This window comes from Notamacropus eugenii, chromosome 3 (genome assembly GCF_028372415.1).
Source record: "Notamacropus eugenii isolate mMacEug1 chromosome 3, mMacEug1.pri_v2, whole genome shotgun sequence".
In the NCBI taxonomy this organism is placed as follows: domain Eukaryota; kingdom Metazoa; phylum Chordata; class Mammalia; order Diprotodontia; family Macropodidae; genus Notamacropus; species Notamacropus eugenii.
Genome location: NC_092874.1, coordinates 466,314,345 through 466,337,326, shown reverse-complemented (window position 1 = coordinate 466,337,326; position 22,982 = coordinate 466,314,345). Strand labels below are relative to the sequence as shown.

The window sequence follows — 22,982 nt, the reverse complement described above, 5'->3', positions numbered from 1 at the left end:
TAAATAAATGTGGATCTCACTGGAAAGGTCCCCAAAATATTCTGGGGCCCAAGGTATCTAAAATAATTTTATCCACAAACAGTATCATCTACCATGACAGTGGGTAAGCATGCACTGTTCTATTTCATGCCTTGCCTGACATAAATAATTATTGTGTCACTGAATGGAGACATATCAGTGGTTACATTTGTCAAGAAATTTTGTACATCCCTAAAATAGGCAAGAAAACCCCTCATTTGTATTTTGCTTCACTGACCCCTCCTCTTCTCTCTTCCTCCCTTTCATTTTTTTTTTTTTGATAATCAACAAACAACAAACAAGAGCACAAGAGGATGTTGTATTCTTCTGAACTTTTTGTCAACTGTCTAACTCTAAAGATACAGTTTTCTACAGAGCACTATTCACAAAAGGTTCCATCTCATCTTTTTGTCAAGGACACGTGGATCATTCTCATAAGAGTAGGCATACGGCTGATAAGTACTGATGTCATCTCTAATTTTTTTTATTTTAATATCATTTGAATTTTTTCCCCACTCTTTTGGCATCTTGTAAAACCAACACTTTCAAGACTCTTCTCCAGCATGGATTTCCTCAGCATGTACTTAGTTTGATCCATCCACGCTTCTCAATTTTGTCTTCTTCAGTGACATTTCTGCCTCTCTGGATTGATATGCTATGAGTACAATAATGGTGGCTTCTCCATCCTTGATAGTGATAACAGATTGTTGGAGAATCAATGATAAATTCTTTCTCTTGAGTCTATACTTGTTTTTCTGCCACCAATATTCACAGACGAATGCTCTTGGGCTGAGAGGGCTCCTTTTCTACATGCTGAGCTCTCCTTAGACATGTTGTCAGCCACTGGTTATCACCACAGTCTGAGGCAACATTGCCCAACATCCTCTGTAGGGTTTGACAAATGAGTCTGTATTCTAAATGATGGTTGTTTCTGGCTGCTGTGTCTTGAGGCTCGGCAAAGAGATCAAGGGTTATCTGGAAAAAGGGTCCCTGAGTTCTTTTAGCTTTCCCTCTATCGTAACAGTTCACATTAGCAAAACTCCACAAGTAAAAGGTGGTAATGAAGGGTAAAATCTTCATCTTTCCATTTCTAAATTTTTTTGTATTCAAGGATCATATGAATAGGTCAGATGAAAATTGCTGCAATTTTTCACTATGCTGTCTTCTCATCTTTAACCTTTCTTCTAAACTGATGTTGATTTTTACCTCTGTCCAAACCAGCTGACTACACAAAAGAAGATGATTCTGAAATGACTTCCTTATACATAATGGGAAAGCAATAAATTTCAAAAGCATCTGAAAATATCATGGAGAAATATTTTCCAACTGAAATTCTATCCTAAAGATAAGCTTCACCTGTGAACTCTAATATTCCTAATATTTTGCTGTAATGAAAAAACTGTAAGTTAAGGGATACTATTTTCATTCAACTATATTATACTCTGGAATGAGATGATAAAAATAACAAATAATAACAAGAATAACAATAAAAACCAATATTTATATAAAGCTTTACAGTTTGCAAAGTACTTTACAGTACTCATTTGGTTCTCACAACAACCCTGGGAGGTTGGTGCTATTGTTCCCTCCATTTCACAGAGGAGAAAACTGAGGCAAACAGAAGTGAAGTGACAGGTTTAAGGTCACACAGCTATTAAGTATTTGAGGCTAGATCTGAATTTAAGTCTTCATGACTTGCCAATGCATCACCTTGCTGCCCTCAACAATTACTATACATAAAGAGGTTTTCCAAATTCCTTCGGAATCCCAATTTTATGTTCCATAATAAAACATTCAAAACAAAATACTCATTTGATTGTTTGATACTGGAAGTGAAAATTAGGATTAGAAGGAAATTGGAAAAACTTTTATACATATGATTAGGGGACAGAATTTTAAAGCAATTAAAATTTTTATATTTGTTTTTCTTATCACTTTTCTATTACACATTATATCTGTTTTACATAGGATATATTTGTAATGATAATGGTTACTAATTAGATGCAAATGCTGCAAAATAAAGCGCAAGCAAAATATCCATTTCAACTAAGATTAAGTTTCTATGAAGAAATTTCAAAAGTTTGCTGCCTCTTCAAAATGAGTAGACTTAAAAACATCATTTTTAAGAATCTTAAAAAACACAAAACTCCCTTAAACTCTGAGCGTGCTTCCCAACCTCAGCAGAATGGATTGATGTATTGCTGTGCTTTTTTTAAAGCATCAATCATCGATTCATGGTGATTTTTAAAAAAGCAGCAATTTGTTCTCATTTAGAATTCTTATTCCAAACACAAGATTCTCCACAGGGGCAAACTGAAAACAAAGTATAAAAACTGTGAACTACTCACACTAACAACTACGTGCATTGTTAAGAATTTTAAACATGTTTCAATAACAGTTCCCTACTCCTTCCAATGTTAAAATAATATTTCTATTGATTTATTTCCTAACAGAAGCACATGTCCACTGCTGAAATTATGAATTCTTTCTTACCATTAGCGGATGAAATTTGCTTTTCCAGATGAATATTTTCTTTGTCCCCTTGCTCTTCTGACTCTAGCCCTGACATTTCTGACCTGTTAATACGTTTTTCTACAGCAGGCTGCTGACAAGTTCTGCTACTTCTGGACTTCACAGTCTATAAGAAAAGAGAAATCATCAGAGACTGTCAGATGAAATAACTGATGAAACCTATTTTACCTTCACAAAATATATTTTAAAGCTTTTTAGCTTTTAAAAGAACCTAGATGGAAAGAAAAACAAAAAAACTGCTTAAGATAACAAGATTATACATGGAGAGATGGAAAAGACCTTAAATCATCTGGTCCTATCTCCCAATTTTTACAAATGAGAAAACTGAGTCTCTGAAAGGTGAATGATTTTCCCTAGATCACACAGTATGTAACAGGGCAAGGTTCTGAATACAGGTTCTTTTCTGAAATATTCAGTGCTCTTTCTATATCTCCAGATTTCTTCAAGTACACAGAGAGAAAGCTACCTTACTCTAAGCTTATTTGGTAAGGTCTGAACTTTCCAAGAATGCAGTGAATTTGTAAGTATGTTTAAGAAAGGCTTGTGGGAATTTTCAGAGTCTGCAGTACTTGCCTGCTCCATATATTTCGTTTTTGAAAGCATAAATCATACTCAGTAGTAGAAAGATCAGGACAAGGTTTTTTTATTTATTCCATTTCTGGCAGAGTTAAGGAAGACCACAAAGTTAAGCAAAAGTAAATAATTGTATATAAGTAGGAAGGGGAAAAAAGCAGAGACAGAAATGAAAATGAAAATGTACTTAGTTCTCTTTAAGAAGTAGAAACTTCAAAAATCACTGAGGTATATAATTTTTCACATGCAAGACTTTCAGGGGAACTAAAAATTATAACGTGCAAAAAAGTGCTTGTTTACTAGATAGTGATGTCTAACCCAGTTTTAAAGTAAAAGGAAGAATATGTCAGCAGGTAGAGTCTTATCTTTGAATTTCTGCCTATTTCATATATATGCATTAAAACACTGTCTAAAAGTTCATTTTGAGCTACTGACATGTATTGGATTAATTGATTTTTACTTATAGTATTGATTAAGCCCCTACTATGTGCAGAGTTCTTTCGTAGGTGTTGAGGGAAATAAAATGCTTAGGAAAAAACATGATTTTTAACCTCACTGAGATTACTACCTAGAGTGCAAACAGAGATAATGGTATTATGCAATCACATATTGTAAGAGCATTAACGAGTTGCAAAAAAAAATGCAATGTGGGGGGGAAGTTCCTTAAGGATAAGGGCATCAGTAAATGAATTCTGACCCACTGTAACAAACTAGGGGGTCAGTAAACGAACAGTAAATGTGAGACAGAAAAGATACCTTTTTTATTTCCTTGTATTTTTCTCATAAAGTAGAGCTTCCTGAGCATTTATTTGGGGTATATTATAGGCATATTATAGGTGGCTTTTCAATACCAGAACCAACATGCTACTCCTGTTTACATAGTTTTCTGAACTGTTCCCATACCTCTCCAGATGTTCTTAAGCTATGTCTTCTACCAGAAGGTGGAGGTGGTCCAAGCACCTTGGATCCAAACGCAATGTGAGAGACATCTTGATTCTTACTGTTCCGTGTACTACCTGATCCTCTGTTAATAAATTGATCTGTTGGGGTTTTTTTTGAAAAAAAAAAATGAAGATATTAACAAATAAGAATGATCAATTCCACATTACTCAACATTTTAATGTCGTTAATAACTTAAATTGTATATGTTGAAAATAATTTACATTAAAACTAATAACTATCAAGCTGATATGCAGTTTCTCTAGAATTGTCTTTTCACAAGAAGTCAAATTCTAAATTCCCTGAAGTTACTTAATATAAATCCCAGTTTGGAATCACCAAAAATCTTTTGAGTCTTGGACAGTAAAAACAGATTATACTTAGCAAAGCTGTAAGACACTTAAGAAAAGAATGAGAAATTACAAAGATACATTGTTGGAAAAATAGTAAAGAGAGTGTTATGAAATCAGAGGGGAATGAGATGTGAGCCAGGGCAACTTGTTTTAAAAAAGCTTTGTGACAGAGCCAAGACCTAGTTGAGACTCAAAGGCTACAAAAAGTCTGTAGATGGAAGAAAGGGGCTTGAATGCTTTGGGAGTGCAGACAGGCAGAACAAAGGATAAAACATACTTTAATGGATCCACTATTTTGTTGGTGTGAGAGAACTCACGCCATTTGACACAGACTGTAACTTTCCACATCTGTCCTCTGCTATCTGTACTCAGACTTCCTTAAATCCTGAACAGAGAATTGGGGCAATACAAAGGCAGGCCCTGTTCCCTTTCTTCTCCTCCTGGCTCTGTACCTGACTTTCTGGACTGTGAAACCACAGCTTCTCTACTGCTGCTCCTCCTGGACCACCCTCAGCCCTTGGGTCTTCCTTGCCCTGGAACAGTCAACCACTTCTGTGGCCTGCTCACCCTGGGATATTCCTCAAGCAGGCTGTCTCCTTCTCCGATTGGTGAGCTCCTCTTCATGCTTCTATTTTGTGGAAGAGCCCTGCTGGCCTGCCTTTACTTTTCTTCTGGCCTTTTCTCAGACTTTCTGGACTTCAAAACCATGCTCCCTTCTTCATACTTCCTCATATTTTCCTCAATTTCCCCTCCACTGGTTTGCAGCTTCCTTTAATATGCTAGCTTCTTCCCCCATTAGAATGTAAGCTCCTTCACGGTACAGTCTGTCTTTTTTGTATCCTCATAGCACAATGCCTGGCACTTGAAAATCTTCCAACCTCCTCCTGTCCTGTCTCCTCTCTCCCCTTCCTTCCTTTTCCCTCTTCTCCTTCCCTTGCTTTTTTCCCTCCTTCATCTATCCATTTATTATCTCAGGAATGTCTATGTACCACTTAGGCTAACTATTCATTCTTTCTCCATCTTGTTAATTTCTTAACAAGTGAGTGCTAGTAACATGCTAAAAGCCTATGCATACCACACATCTTTTTGAGGACAATCTTTCATTTAAAAAATTTAAAAATTTTTATTTTTATGAGATTATGGTATCCCATAACTCACAATTACAAACCATCACTGGAAAATTTTTAACATTAAGAAGACAAGAATTTGGCAGAAGGTGCTTGTGATCCTTAAAGCTCTGGGAATTATCCTAAGTGTGATCTAGAATACAATTCTCGTTATGTTTAATTTTGATGTCACAACCTATGTACTGATGGACTGATTCAACAGGATCCCTATTTAACTGAATGCTACCAGCTAGACAATATTCAATTTTCATACCAGGACAAAACACCCTTAATTCACATTGCAAGTTCAACTGCTAATGTTTTCAGGGGTAGGGAACCTGTGACCTCCAGGCCACATGTGGATTCAGTCAAAGGGCTGCACTTGAGGACCTAGAGGGCCACATGTAGCCTCGAGGCCACAGATTCCCCATCCCTTACCAAGGTAAGGTTGTTTTTCAAGTTGCAATAACATTTTCTTAAAACTAAATAAAAAACATTTATCTTCAGTACTTATTAAATACATACAATCCCTTTCCAAATGCATTCATTCATCATTGCCTTTTCTAGTTTAAAGACATCATGATGCAAAAACCAATCATTAAAAATTAAGAAAATAATCACATTGTAACATTTTACCCATGAAGGGAACACATGATAATTCATTCATAACCCAGAAAAATAATATAAGCATGGATAACAACCTCTAGAGTAAAAAGGAAACATCCTTAAAACTAGGGTCTATAACACTAAATCGTTGTAAAGGTATAACTTCAATATATACCATTCCAGGTGCAATTTTACACTTTTCATAGTCAACAGTCAGAAAATTTATCATCTAAATCATTTCTATATTACAAGCAAACTTAAGTCATCCCCCACTTTGACTGTGAATGTTTGTGGTGGAAAGGAGGGGATCTCAGTTTCTCAGTAAATCAAGTCACTATTTTAAATTTTACAAAGATATCCTTTGTTGCTTACGTTCTTATAGCTCCTTCTTTCAAAAGTTGTTAAGATTTTATAACCATGCCAAGGCTGAAGATCCAAAGGACTTGGTAAGCTCCTAAATAACTTTATGGCTGAGAATTTACAAGGTTTTTGGAAACTTTCCCCCCAAATCTATTATTATTATTATCATCATTATTAATTTTAAAGCAACGTATAACCAAGCAAATACTTCAGACATTTTTAACCATAACAAAAGAATCTATTAATGATAGTTTAAATTCATAATTTCACAATGTTCAGATTAAAAAAGGAGTTAATCTTCTAATAATACAGTTGTATCCCCTGATAATGACATAGTTGTATCCTCATTTTTCAAACTAAGAGCATTGCTTCTGCCATGGTTTCCTGAAAATCACAATGCAAGAAATTATGAACGTAATATTAATATAAAACAGTATCATGGATTTTAAACATACACACAAGCTTTTGCTGGTCATTAATTTAGCTGAATGCAATTCTGAATTATCTTGTAATCAAAAGCTCATTCAATCCATCTATCAATTCTGACTTTCTATACTAGTGGCAAATACAGAGTAATTATAATCCAGTTACACTTAGAGTTATAAAGCTGGCTGAACGCATGACCATTCAAGCCACATGGTAACTATGCTGCAAATAACAATTTTCTCAATTAATTTATCAAAATAAATTTAAAATTTTTGCATTTAAGGTATATAGTATATCAGAGATCTCTAATAATTTCAATATGGCTTAATATTAATATAAAGATTATACTTATAATTCTTATTCTTCCAGTCTAGAAATATTTTATCTTAATACCAAATTTAAGTGTATTCTCAATCATGATCTGCTTCAAACATCACAACTGTCCTAAGAGAAAAAACACATCTCACTTTAAACGAGGCTATATTACAATGTTGTTGAGGATAGACAATCAAATCAGGTTTGGATTTACAGTATAAATAGCACCGTACAAAGTCTCCCATTTTCCAAGGGCCATTCACTGCCCCCACTTCAAATTAGAAATTACTTTACTAAGTTTACTGCCAAAGATTAATGTGGCGGTTTGGGATTTTCAAATCTCCATTTCAAAGTACATTTTCAGCTCTCCTGAAATATAATTGTTGCAAACATAATCTTTTTTTACATAGAAAACATGAATGCATATTCCTCACATAAAATTTAGAATATGCCCCTTACTGGTCCTTCAAGGACATGATTTTATAATTTAGATGGTTATCCTCTGCAAATATATTTTTATAAATAATAAATTCACTGGGTAAATGTAACTAGATAGAATCCTGTGAACTTTAAATTGTGCTCATCATTTGAGCTGTTTTTCTACATCAATGATAATGTCTCAGTGAAATAAAATTCAGAGATCATAAGAAATCTCAAAACTAATTCTAACCAGCATTTCTCTAAATATTATTCACAAATTTACAAGCATAGAATTCTTTCCATACTCCTTTAATCTCAAGGAGATCCAAAACCTCCTCAAACTTCTTTTTCTTCCTGTGGACTCTGATTAAAGTCTTGCAAACTTCAAAATGCTAGTTCTCTTTGCACAATGATTCCATAGCTCACTTAACTTCACTACTTTCACTATCCCTCACATCTTTATATTTCCCAGTCCTATCCAAATCTCTTTACAAAACTGTTTTTCTTCATCCACTGAACCCCTTTGCAAATTAGCACAAGTTTCTTATGAAATACCAGTTAACTGCAAAACTTTTACTGTTCCTTTATCGAAAGTGAAACTTCTGTGAGTTTGAGAAATAACATCATCTCCCCAGAAAAAGCATTCCCAGGTCAAAGTTATGAGGCTGTGGAAATAAGAGACTCTCCCCTGCCTGCATTTTACTCAACACCTGGGTAAGCCCACTGATTCTATCTTGAAATACCTCTCCACTATTTCAAGAAATCTCTGGCCTTACTGGAATAAACATAACTTATCCAATTCCTGAGACCTCCAAAATTCAGGCAAAACATTTCCAAATGAGGTTCTTAAGAGCTTCCCTATTCCAATTCCTTTTAGGGCCTTTGGGTCGAATTTACCAGACAACTAAATTCTGTTAAATAATTCACACAAGAAACACAATGCTAAAGTAAAGCATTCATCTAAAATTAAATTTTCTTATTCTCAAAGTATTTGATTTCTGATTTTAAAAAGTCTCTTCCTTTCCAAGGTGGAGGGAAGATTTAATGACAGGTAGTTCTTAAGCATCAGATAAATTTAAAAACTGCAGACTAGAAAACTATTTGTTTCTTCCACTTTTGTACTTCACTGGATAAAACTTTTAAATTGGGTTCAGTTCCGTTCATTTTCTAGTTTGTAAAATCACCCTTTTCTCTTGCCCTAAAACAATAAATCTGTCAATCTGTCACTCTCCAGGGAAGGGAGAGAATGATACAGAAGTGTGCTGTTTTGTGTGAAAAAAAGCCCTAGGGCTTGCAACCCCCCTACCAAGATATTTACCAAAACATCCAAACCACATTTCCACCATGAGTTTTGGAAATGCTTTATAAACACTTTCTTGTCAGTTCAAAAATGAATTCCCCAATTAGTTTTCAAAAATAATATAAACAAATTTTCAATAACGTATAAGTAAAGTTTCTTCTCCTTCTCTCTCTCTTTCTTTCTCTCATAGTAATTATAGACATCAGAGAGAACTGACCTGAGAATGAAGTTTCAAGTTGAACTTAAGTATAAGCCATATTTCAAAATCAAAAGATTATCTTCAGGATCAAGAATGTTGTATTTTGGCTTTTAATGCAGACCATAGTTTGTTGTTGTTTTTTAAAAAGAGAGTTTAACCAGGCCAGAGTTCTCATATTAGGAGTAGATTTAACAAGGTATAATTTGGTTTCCAAATCTACAATTGTCACAAACCAGAATTATCAGAACTAGGTCTGAATGAATAGAATTCGTGGGAATCCATAAAAGATCATTGATTATTAAAGGCAGAATGAGATGTCAGAAAGGGATCTTATTGACCACTTGAGATTTACATCAGATCAGACCAGAATAGGATCTCCTAGGAATTTAGAAAGGGAGGGTAGGCAAGACAGCAAAGTAATTATAAATGATTATTGACAGACAAGTTTCTTGCTTATTTGCCTTCAGGAAATGGGGTGAAAGGGAAGAGGCCCTTTAATTAAGACACAAAGTTTTCAGTCAAAGTCTTTGCTTTCAAATCCTAATCACTCTGTTCCTCAGGGTATCAGTGTAGCCACTTGGTTGGTCACCCCAGAGTCCAGCGGTTTATGTCTAAAAGATCATTCAGGCACAAGAGACACACAGACAATACAGACAAGAAGTCAGAAATGAATGTGATTTTCTAGCTCGGGCTGAAACTTTTACAGTCAGCTGATCCTTCCTGTTCCCAAATCTCCCTAGGTAAAATTTACCTTGTGCATGCTGAAGGACTACTAGGTCAGAAAGCTCAATCTTGATCCAACTTCCTCTGTTCCCTCTGGGTTGTCAGTAGTTGAGAAAGAGACTATTTGAGGGCATAATATAAGTATTGTTGCCAATAACCAAATCAATGATACACAGGTAGAAACTGCAGTTTTATTACCCCCAAAGCACAGGCTACACAGAACATTGACCAATCAGTCAGTGAGTCCAGAGCATCAGTTTGAGCAACTTTCTATAGAACTTGAATACATAAGCAGGAGGAGCCGTACAGAATGACAGAGGAGGAGATAAAGGGTTTACATGTGAGGAGACCAGTAATAGAAGGGGAAGATAAGGATGTCTGCAACAGGAAGGTCAGGAGTTAGCTGGTCCACACTAGAGCTGAAGTTTCTATCATAAGCCTGACTGCAGACTTCAGTAGGATATGACCTGCTTGTTTCAGTTCAATGTATTAATGTAAAGAAACAGTCGGCAGTCTGCTTTTTTTTTTCAGGTTTTCAATGAAGATACCCTTTGATATAGGGCACCAACATTTTCATAAAGATTTATAAGAGAGAAAAGCAGGTATATGGGCTGTTAATTGTTTCAACTGGTTCTTTTGTTAGTGCAAAAAGCATCCTGAGTCGCAACTCACATTTTGCATTAAAAATGTGCATTGTTTTCAACAATTTCAAACTGTTCCTTGGCACACATTTTAACGTAGATATTCTCTCTATGATACTGAATAAATTGCAGAGGACCCAAAAGGCAAAGGGCAGACTACGGTAGGTGTAAGTAAGTTGCAGCATATTTCTTTTAACTTTTTTTTCAAAATTTATGCATGAAGGGCATGATCAGGCTTATTATGAAATAGGGACTGGCAGCTGAAAGGCTGCGCTAATTATAAAAAAAGCCCTCTAAGCACGGGAGCAATCCTCTAGTGCGAATTAGTGATGAAGAGCAGGAAGGAATTACAGAGGATGATGAGTGGACAAGTCGTTCTATACTGATCACACTGAAGAGGAAAGACAAATCAACATCCAAAGTCTTTTCTAGTATTTTAGAATCTTCCCTCTTTTTCAGCTACTTTGAAGATTGAATACTGATTCTTAAAAACTCTGTCAGGGCAGAGCCAAGATGGCGGACTAGAAAGACACACTTATGCAGGGTCCTCCCCACAGCCCATAGAATACCTGTAGAGAGGGCCTCTCAACAAATTTTGGAGCAGCAGAAGTGGAGAACAACAGAGTGGAGGAGATTTCCAGCCCACAGTGACCTGAAAGGCCCACGGAAACATCGGTTGTGTCGGACGCGGAGCTGAGTGTGGAGCCCAGCTCAGCCTTGGCCAGGTGGCGCTAAGAGACTCTGGGAGGAGGACACCTCAGGGGCGGAATCTCCAGTCGCAGTAGCAGGTCCTCAGATCCCTCTGCCCACAGGTGCCAAAGGTCAGTGACGGGGTTATATCAGCTGCCTAGGAAGGGAGAAAGGCCTTCCCATAGCTCTGGCAGCAGGCAGCAGCCACAGAGGGTGCACAGCAGCCCATACAAAAGCTCCCATAGTAGGAGCGTGAAAACCCCTGGGAGCACTGAAAAGCAGAGTCTTACCTCAGCCCTGGGAGAGCTGGTCTTTGTCTCACACTGAATGGCGGCCCTGCCCATCCAGCATATCTGAAAATCAGCCCCCACTGCTGACTTTAGCGGAAATGAAGGCCAAGTGGCTGTGGAGAGGTATCTGCTAAGATTCTGGACACAAAAATCCCTCTCTGCATCCAGACTAGTACACGCTTGATTGTGCCACCTTGGAGGAACTGAGATCTCACAGATTCCCAGAGTATACCCTACTCTTGACAAAGGACCCAAAAGTTAAGTAACTGGTTGAGAAAATGCCCAAAAAAGGGAAAAAATAATAAGGCCACAGAAGGTTACTTTTTTGTTGAACAGATATCTCCTTCCATCCTTTCAGATGAGGAAGAACAATGCTTACCATCAGATAAAGACACAGAAATCAAGACTTCTGTATCCCAAACATCCAGAATAAATATTCAATGGGCTCAGGCCATGGAAGAGCTCAAAAAGGATTTTGAAAATCAAGTAAGAGAGGTGGAGGAAAAACTGGGAAGAGAAATGAGAGAGATGCAAGAAAAGCATGAAAAGCACGTCAATACCTTGCTAAAGGAGACCCAAAAAAATGCTGAAGAAAATAACAGCTTTAAAAATAGGCTAACTCAATTGGCAAAAGAGGTTCAAAAAGCCAATGAGGAGAAGAATGCTTTCCAAAGCAGAATTAGCCAAATGGAAAAGGAGATTCAAAAGCTCACTGAAGAAAATAGTTCTTTAAAAATTAGAATGGAACAGATGGAGGCTAACGACTTTATGAGAAACCAAGAAATCACAAAACAAAACCAAAAGAATGGAAAAATGGAAGATAATGTGAAATATCTCATTGGAAAAACAACTGACCTGGAAAATGGATCCAGGAGAGACAATTTAAAAATTATGGGACTACCTGAAAGCCATGATGAAAAAAAGAGCCTAGACATCACCTTTCATGAAATTATCAAGGAAAACTGCCCTGAGATTCTAGAACCAGAGGGCAAAATAAACATTGAAAGAATCCATCGATCCCCTCTTGAAAGAGATCCAAAAAGAGAAACTCTTAGGAACATTGTGGCCAAATTCCAGAGTTCCCAGGTCAAGGAGAAAATATTGCAAGTAGCTAGAAAGAAACAATTCAAGTATTGTGGAAATACAGTCAGGATAACACAAGATCTAGCAGCTTCTACATTAAAGGATTGAAGGGTGTGGAATATGATATTCCAGAAGTCAAAGGAACTAGGAATCATCTACCCAGCAAAACTGAGTATAACACTTCAGGGGAAAAAAATGGTCTTTCAATGAAATAGAGGACTTTCAAGCATTCTTGATGAAAAGACCAGAGCTGAAAAGAAAATTTGACCTTCAAACACAAGAATGAAGAGAAGCATGAAAAGGTAAACAGCAAAGAGAAGTTATAAGGGACTTACTAAAGTTGAACTGTTTACATTCTTACATGGACAGACAATATTTGTAACTCTTGTAACTTTTCAATATCTGGGTAGTTGGTGGGATTACACACAACATACACACACACACACACACAGACAGCACAGAGTGAATTGAATAGGATGGGATCATATCTTAAAAAAATGAAAATAAGCGGTGAGAGAAATATATTGGGAGGAGAAAGGGAGAAATAGAATGGGGCAAATTATCTCTCATAAAAGAGGCAAGCAAAAGACTCTTCAGTGGAGGGAAAAAGAGGGAAGGTGAGAGAAAAACATGAAGCTTACTCTCATCACATTTGACTAAAGGAAGGAATAAAATGCACACTCATTTTGGTATAAAAACCTATCTCACAATACAGGAAAGTGAGGGAGAAGGGGATAAGCAGAGTAGGGGGGAGGATGGAAGGGAGAACAGTGGGAGGAGGGAGCAACTTGAAGTCAACACTCTTGGGGTGGGATAGGATCCAAAGAGAGAACAGAAGCAATGGGGGGCAGGATAGGATGGAGGGAAATATAGTTAGTCTTACACAACATGACTATTATGGAAGTCATTTGCAAAACTACACAGATATGGCCTATATTGAATTGCTTTCTTCCCAAAGGGAATGGGCAAGGAGGAAGGGATGAAGAGAAGTTGGAAGTCAAAGTTTTAGGAACTGTCGAGTATTGTTCTTACTACTAGGAAATAAGAAATACAGGTAATGGGGTATAGAAAGTTATCTGGACCTACAGGACAAAAGAGAAGATGGGAACAAGGGAAGGGGGGAATGTTAGAAGAGAGGGCAGATTGGTGAAAGGGGCAATTAGAATGCTTGGCGTTTTGGGGTGAGGGGAGGGGAGAAATGGGGAGAAAATTTGGAACCCAAAATCTTGTGAAAATGAATGTTAAAAGTTAAATAAATTAATTAAAAAAAAAACCTCACTTCCTGAATATATTTGGTCAAGTCAATGTCTTCTTTCTAAAGTTATCGTTTTAAGTACCATTAACATTTTCTAACAAATTACATTGGGTGCAGCATCAGACACTGATTCTACTTAGCCACGTGAACAAAAGGGAGAGTTACTGGGGTATGTAGGAAGGGGAAGGGAAGAGAGCAGATATATTGGAAGGGAGGAAAAGAAGAAGAGCTGTGCTCAGAGGAGAAAAATTAGACTTTAGAGAAAGGGAACTAGAAATCCTAGAGCTGGGCTAGTTCTTTCCCTGGAGAATTCATCCAGGAAAGGCACCCCTCCCCCAAAGTGAAGAAACTAAGGATGTGCAGGAACACATCTCCGGTCATCTGTGTAGCACTGAAGAGGGAGAGGTCAAACAACGAAGAGGGAAACCAGAGGGAGTGATGGAGAATATAAGAGAAAGGCTGACAAATCAAACGAGAGAAAAAGTCTAAATAAAAACCTAGCTCACAACTTGATAAAGCAGTAGAAAGTCATAAAAACAAAAGGAAAACTGAATAAATCCCCAAAGAAAACAAAGTACACTAAAAAAGTATGTATTATAAAGGAAAATTTATCACAATTATCTGATAAAATATACAATCCTCAGAATTCTCCAGAAATCATGGTAAAACGATTTTAAAAATTCAGAATGGAATTTTAAAAGAAAACCTTTTAGAAATCAAATAAATTTACCTTGGAAATCAGAGCTCTCAATACAGAAACAAAAGATATAAACAGCAAAGTAATAAGTATAACAAATAATCATAAAGTAATTTATTAAACTCCTACCAGGTGCCAGGCACTGTGCTAAGCCCTTTACAAATAGGATCTCATTTGATCCTCACAACAACCCTGGGAAGTAGATGCTATTATTATCCCCAGATGAGGAAACTGAGGTAAACAGGTTTAGATGACTTGCCCATGGTAACACAAAGAGTAATTTGGTAACACAAATCTGACCTTGGACTCTTATCAGTCATGGTCTATACTAGTACACAGCTTGATGCAAATAAAGCCTTAACTGTACTGCCTAAAATGCTGGATAATATAAATATCTGACAAATACTGTAATAATGTAAATACAAGGACAAATGGACATTTTTGCCTGTTTCTGTTTTATATGCAAATGATTTCTCAATTAAAAAAAAAGTGCCTGAGACCACACCTAAACTCAGGTCTTCCTGATTCCAGGCTCGGTACTTTATCTGTACCACCTGACTATCAGGCAGTAGGAAAAATGGATATATACCAAATATATTCAGAACTTTCCCAAAAAAGTAGATTCTTAAATTTGAAAATGAACATATTGAAAAACAGGAAAATTTGGTAGAAAAGGCAACAATGTTCTTTAAAAAAAAACACATGAATTCCATATTAACCAAAGCTACTGATCTTCAAGATGGTACTTAAAGATATACATTAAGTATCACAGATCTTCAAGAAGAATATGACAAATGAAAAAACCTGACTATAATACAAGAAAATTCCCTAGGGTTTCTGAAAATAGGCAAAAAAACTATGTTTAAATCCAAAGATCATGGCTTAAAATATTATTCCAAATAAACTCTCCTTAAATACCTTATGAAATACAGTCCTCTCCTCAAGAGAGAGATTCTACTAAATATTAGCTTCACATTTAGGCAAAATAAATGTTTATGTGCACCTATCTCCTCTACTAGAATGTAAATGCCCTGAGTGTAGATATTATTTTATGAGAACCTCCCAGCTGAAGAAACTACTTCTACCAATGCAGGCTGGAGCTTTTTCTACAACTCACAGTCTTAGAGAGGCACAGGAAGAGTCAGGAAGCATGAGTTCCAGTCCTGACTCAGACACATACCAGCCATGTAGCCTTGGGCAAGCAGCTCTGGACTTCAGTTTTCCCATCTGCATCTGTATCTCACAGGGCTGTTGCAAGGATCAGAGGAGTGAATACACGTAAAGTTCTTTTGCAAAACTTAAAGCACAATACACATGCCAGTTACCACCATTATGATTACAGTTACTGTGACCATTATTATTTAGAGCCTGTGACCTGAGAAGGATCCCACAGCCAGTATGGACTAGAGGCACTTCTTGAACCCAGTTTTTCTTGACTTACTCTCCATCTACCATGCCAAGCAACCCTGAATCAGGTTAACTAACTAACAATTATTAACAATAATAATATTAATGAATAATAATAATATGGCGCTTTGAAGGTTGCAAAGCACTTCACAAACATGATCTCATTTGATCCAAATAATAACCATGGGAGGTAGGTAATATTATTATTATCCCCATTTTTGACAGATGTATAAACTAAGGCAGAAGTTAAGTGACTTGCTCAGGGTCACACAGCTATGAGGTCTTCCTAACTCCAGATCCAGTGCTTTATATACTGCCCAACTAGCTGCCTGTAATTAAGAGATCAATCCGAAAAGCCACAGAGGAAAAAAACTTATTTTCCATGCAATCCCATACTTTTAGAAGTCCACTGACCAAGCCTAAAAGTTTTGCTATCTTAGGCTGGCATTTTGGATGGGTGATGAGTTGAAACCTGAGTTAAAAAGAAAGCCAAAGAAAGGTGCTTCATCTACTGCCAGAACTCTCTGGCATAAAAATAATCTCACACATATGTTGTTTTTGATGCTGGTTACCAATTTGGAAACACCATAATCTTCCTAAGACTCAAAGTGACCTAAAGGTCAGGGGAGAGACACCTACATCTGAGACATAAAAGAAAATGCACAACTGGAAATGGGGGTCAGCTGATTATACAACAAGACAATGAAAATAGCCTGAACACTGCAACAAGACCCACCCAATGGAAAAAGATCAAGAGCCAGAAAACTAGGTAGATATTCTGTAGAGGAACTATGGAAGAACATAGAAAAGATTTTCTCCAGATGAAAAGACATGAACAGTTTGCATGTGCACCAAGGGAAGACATATACACATTAAGGAGATTACAGAACTACTGTAGTATTAAGGAAGTATGTAAATACATATGGAGCTAGGTTGCTATTATCATAAAATTGTCAGAGCTGGAATATAATTATTTGATCCTTTAAGAAAATGCAAATCAAAATAAAAAGTTTAGTGGACAGTTTCTAAATCATTAAACTTATAATCACAGAAATTTTTAGGTGCAAAATCTCTCACTTTTTGGAGTCTGAAAAGGATAGCCTTAAGAATGGAAATTAGTATACATAATAACAAGGTTAAAAATAGAGATCAGATTAAATTATTGCTTTAGGCATTTCATTTTCTCGTTTATTGAAAATGAACTTGGTATAGGTCAAAGATATTACCATTAATTATTTTGCTACTTTTTGATGGGGCACCTGCCTTCACAGTTAAATGGTAAAACCTAATTGTCTTTTGAAAAAATAAACATTAATTTCTGTCTCAAGATACAATGTTCTAATTATTTTAGTCATTTAAGTTTCTACGGTTTTCAAAGCTTAACCTATAAAAATCTGCTAAATGTTCAACTCACTGAGGGGGTCATGCTTCCAGCTTCCTTGTGCTATCTGACAGTAAAATCAGTAGTAAATTTGATACTAGATGTTTGGCTCTGAATTTGGTTACTTTCATATTATTTTCATATGCTAACTCATGAAGAATTGTATCATCTTAAGAAACCCAGAAAGCTTCACTACACGAAAAGTAATAGAATCTAGTGATTAGATAATGTGAATCTATTTCCATCTCTTACACTTACTAAGTAACTTTATAAAACTGCTTAACCAAGACTTTCATTCTATCATATATCAAGTGAATGTTAAGATTTCTTCATATAATTAGTAGAATTTCATGAATATAATTCAAATCGTTGCTATGAGAATAGATGGGTCAGCAAACTAAAGAACAGAACAGATGGAATAGGAAAAAGTAATGTCAGATTATATGAAACTGAGAGTTTCCAGAGAGTATAAAGAATAGGAAAGGCTTCTTGGAGAAGAGTATCATTGTCGTCAACAAGCACATGAAGCCCCTCTTATGTGGCAGGCCCTGGGCTGAGTTCTGGTCCCTGATCTCCAGAGAGACAGCCTGCAAACCACTATGTCTGAACAAGATATGCAGAGCATATATGGGGGATAATCTCAGAGGCAAGGCACCAACGTAGGGGTTGGGAACTAGGAAAGAAAGGGAGCTAGGTGACAGAAGTGAGAAGAGGGAGTCTGACTGGTAGGGGGGACAATCAGAGAAAAGGCCAAGTGTCCAAAGATGGAATATCATGGGTAAGAAGCAGAAGACCAATGCTGCTGGATCGAGAGGAGAAGGCGGGAATTAAGTGTAAGATTGGCAAGGAAGAAAATGGCCAGTTTGGGAAGGTGTGGAAATGCTACTCCCCCTTCATCTTTACTTCTTTTTATGATTTGATTTTCTAGATCTCTCATTTTTTCAACTGAATTTAGTATATTATCAAGCTCAGCAAAGTACCCCTTTGGGAATTTGATTGGTATAGCATTAAAATTATAAATTAATTTTGATGGTATTACCATTTTATTATATTGGCCTGGCCTGGCCACAAACACTGAATACTCATCCCATTATGTGGGTTTTTTTCTAATTTTTCAAGGAGTATCTTGTGACTGAGTATATAAATCTTCTGTGTGCTTTAGGAGGCCAATCCCCAGATAATTTATGCATTTCATAGTTATTTGGAATAGGGATTTCCTTTTCTATTGTTGCTTCTTGTGTTTTGTTATTATTATATAGAAATGCTCATGATTTTGAAGAACTAACTTTGTAGCCTGAAACTTTGTTAAGCTACTAATCATCTCAATTAGCATCTCTGCTGATTTCCTGGGATTTTTCAAGTAAACCATCATATCACCAACAAATAGGGATAGTTTTTTCTGACTACCTATGTTTGTTCCTTTAATTCCCTTCTTTTGGCTTACTGCTATTGCTAGCATTTCCAGAATTATATCAAATAATACTGGGGAAAACAGGTTATCTTTGCTTTATTCCCATAATGACTAGACTAGTTACTAGTATGTCCTTATTGCCTATGATGCTTGCTTTCAGTTTTAGATAGATGCCTTTTATGACGTTAGAAAAAAGGTCCCTGTATGCGTATACAATGCGGGATTTTTATCATGAAAGAGTACCATTGACACTAATGCACTGTTGGTAGACATGTGAATTGATACAATCATTCTGGAGAACAACCGGGACTATAAAACTGTGCATACTCTTTGACCCAGCAATAGCACTACTAGGTCTACATCTCAAAGATATTAAAAAAAGGGAGGGTATGACCTATTTGTAAAAAAGTATTTACAGCAGCTCTTTTTGTTGTGGCCAAGAACTGGAAATTGAAGGGATGCCTCTCAATTGGGGAATGGCTAGGGAAGTTTATTGTGCTATAAGAAATGACAAGCAGAAAAACTTGGAAAGACTTCAATGAACTGATATAAAGTACAGTGAGCAGGACCAGGTGAAGTTCCTCGCAGTAACACAATACTGTGTGATGAAGAACTGGGAATGACTTCAGCTATTCTCAGCAATACAATGATCCAAGACAATCTCAAAGGACCAATGATCAAGCATACTACCTGCCTCCAGAGAAAGAAGTGATTTCTGTCTGAATACAGACTGAAGCATGCTATTTTTCACTTTCTTCCATTCTTTTTTTTTTTATTCAAGTCTGCTTGTGCAAAATGACTAATAAGGAAATGTTTTACATGACTGCATATGTATAACCTACATCTGATTGTTTAGTATCTCAGGGAGAGAGGAGGAGAGGGGAAGGAGAGAGGCATAGAAATTGGAACTCACAACCTTAAAAAATTGTTAAAATTTGTTTCAACATATAATTGGGGGGGAATAAAATAAATAAAAGAAAAAACAGTGACATACTTGGTCAAAGGCTTTTTTGGGGTGGCGAAGGGGAAAGGCAATCAGACTTAAGTGACCTGCCCAGGATCATACAACTAGTAAGTGTCTGCATCTACATTTGAACTCAGGGCCTCCCAACTCCAGACCTGACGCTCTACTCATTGTGCCACCCAGCTGCCTTTACTGAGAAGATCATGTGGTTTTGGAAGTTTTTGTATTTAATATAATTAATTTTATTGATCGTTTTTCTAATGTTGAACTATTTTAGCATTGCTGATATAAATCTCATTTAATTATAATGAATGATTTTTTGGATAAGTGGCTGTAAACTATTTGACAAGATTTTGTTTAAAATTTTTGAGTCAATGTTCATTAACGATACTGCCCTTTGGGTTCTTTCCATGTTTCCTCTTTTAGGTATCAACACTATATTTGCTTCATAAAATGATTCTTGTGGAATGTTTTCTTTCTCAGGTTTTGAGAGTAACTTTGAGAAATAGTAATGGTTCTTTCAAAGTTTGACTGAATTTTCCATCAGGGTCAGGAGGTTTTTCTTTGATGGTAGTTCCTTTACAGCTAGATCTATTTCCTTTCCTTAGAATGGATTATTTAAGATCTCTATCTGATCTCCGGATAATTTTTATTTTATATAAGGTATTCCTCTATTTCTTTTGTATTCTCAGTTTTTTTTAAAGCATATGTTCTGATTATTCTTTTTCTTCCGGATTTGCTGTGATTTCACCTTATTCATTAGCTATTTTATTCATCTGATTTCTTTTTATTTAGATTAGCTAGGGGCTTAACAATTTCATTAATCTTTTATTAGTCTATTAGAAGCAGATTTTAGCTTTATTTATCATTTCAATGGCTTTTTGATTCCAACTTATCTATTTCCCTTTTAATTTTTAATGTTTCCTCTTTTGTGCTTATAGGTTTCTTTGTTCATTTTCTATTTTTTAAATGCAAATTCAGTTTATTAGTCTTCTCTCTTTGTATTTTTTGAATGTATGATTATAGGACTATGATTTTTACTCAGAGGACTGCTTTAGTTGTATAGACATTTTGGTATGGCATTTTATCCTTATGATTTTCTTTTACATAACTATCGTTTCTGTGATTTGTTCCTTAACCCATTCGTTAAAAATTTATTGTTAAGTCTCCTTTTGGGTCTCTACTTTTTTTGTGTGTGGTTCCTAAACCAATTATTATTTTTACTGTGTTATGATCTGTAAAGGATGGATTAACTATTTTTGCCTTTTTACATTTTTTTGTGACATCTCTTTACTCAAGTACTTGATCTGTTTTTGTAAAAGTTAATGAGAAATGTATTTTTTTATTATTCCATTGAGAAGATGCTCTAAGTCTTTTAACTCTAGTTTCTCCAGAATCTTGTTCAGTTCCATATTTCCCCTTTTGTTTCTCATTCTGTTAGATTTATCCAAAACTGAGAAAGGGATATTAAAACCTCCTGTCACTATTGTGTATTGCTGTCTTACTGAAGTTCAGCTGCTTCCTTCGTGAATTTGGATGCTAACTCATTTGGAGAGTATAAGTTTAGTACTGACATTCGTTTTTTATATATGGTTCACTTCAGCATAATATCTTTGTTGTTGTTTTGTCTGGCAGAATGATGATTACTCCTGCTTTCTGGATTCAGTTGATGTTGCAATAATTTTTTTCCCCATCCCCCTGTTTTATTTCATTTTGTTATTGTTTGATGCCTGTTTTAAAAATGCATTTCTTGTAAGCAACAGGTTGTAGAGTTTTGTTCTCTTATCCAATCTGTCATTCTTTTTCATTTTTTGGATTGCTTAATCCATTCATATTTGATGTTATAGATTAGATTTATATTTTCCTCATCCCTAAAGTTGTTTCTTTCTTTCAGGTTATGATTCCTCCTCCCTCTTTTCTGCTGTAAGCACAGGATTATATTCCTTCAGCTACTTTAATCTTTTAAGTTTGCCTTGTTCCCATGGCTCTTCCCTCGCTCATCCTCTCTTCTCATTTGTTACACCTTTTTCCGGTTAGGGTTTTTCTTTTAAATTAGCTTTTCTCTCTTTTATCAGGTTATCTAGTTCTCCTCCCCTTTTTTTCTTCTTAGTATGGTAAGTTCCCCCCTCCTTTTTAACTAGTCTCATCAGCTTTTTAAATTTCAAATTTTTGCAACCTTTCAAAAAAAAAAAAAGATTTCATTTATTCTCTTCCTTGTCCACCTTCTCTGTCTATTCCAGAATATTTTTCTTGGATTAGAGGTCACTATAATTATCTGATTTCTCTCTTTTCTCAGTATTCTTTATACAATCAAAATTTCCAAGGTATTTATTCTAGGTTCTGCCCTGCAGGAGCTTTCTGCTACTTGATAGGGCTTACTCCATGAATTCCCCTTTCCCATTGTGCTTTGCTCTCAGAACAATGCTTAAGATTGCAGGTGTCAAAGAGGTCACTGCCCCATGTGGGTAACCTTTCCCACTCCCCACCCCACTGATTATACTGTCTCTTATTGATCTGTTCCCCCTCTACACTTGCCTAGAAATCTCCCTCAGTCTATGCACTTTTGTTCCTCCAAGTGTTACCCCCACAGGTTCCAACTCTCCCCTCCTTGGACAAGAAGACTTCAGGCACCAAATTCCTCCAGAGCTCATCTAGTATTAGAAACTCATCTCCTTTCACCCATAGGAGCATTCACCACTGGAACTCCTTCCCATTTCCAAAGTAAGGCCTCCTTCCTTTTCTCCACTTCTCAATGTCTTTCCCTTCCTTTCTTATTGACTCTACTTAAGGCACATCTCTTTCTGAGACCAGTGGTCACCTTCCCATCATTTTTAGCCTGTGAGTCAACCCTGAGCTACCACTCACTCCTCTCTAATCCCCAGCTCCCTTTCATGTACCCTCCTGTATTGTAATGTAGTCTCACGAAAGAAGCATTCACTAGAAGACAAGGTGCTTCCAGGTTCTGTCCATGATGCTCCAAGTTTATTTTTTTTCACTGTTACCTCTACTAAATTTCTGCTTTCACCCTTGTTTCCTTGGGTACATTTAAAAAGAAATCTCTTTCTGGTGGTTCTGTTATGGAATTGAAAACTGATACTCCACTTTATTTTGTATTATTTTATTAAGGCTTAAGCAGTTCACTATGTATTAATAATCAAACTGCTATGTATTACTTTCCACTTGAACTCCCTCTGAACTCCTTAAGCCTGCAGTTATTAATCCCCTATTTTGTAACACAAGCCACCCTCCCCCCAACATGTTCTCCTTCTCAGGAGTTTCCAGATTCAATATCC

General features: G+C 36.3%; 1 protein-coding gene across 10 annotated transcripts in view; it reads right to left on the bottom strand.

Annotated features, from left to right (window-relative positions):
• CFAP20DC (CFAP20 domain containing) overlaps positions 1–22,982 on the bottom strand; it is a 215,152-nt gene that overhangs the window by 114,400 nt on the left and 77,770 nt on the right. For all 10 annotated transcript variants that reach the window (XM_072598796.1, XM_072598803.1, XM_072598804.1 and 7 more), the window contains 2 exons: positions 4,027–4,163; positions 2,512–2,656 (listed from right to left, as the gene is read on the bottom strand). In XM_072598796.1, the coding sequence (XP_072454897.1) occupies positions 2,512–2,656; positions 4,027–4,163 (282 nt within the window). The remainder of the gene's footprint in view (positions 1–2,511; positions 2,657–4,026; positions 4,164–22,982) is intronic.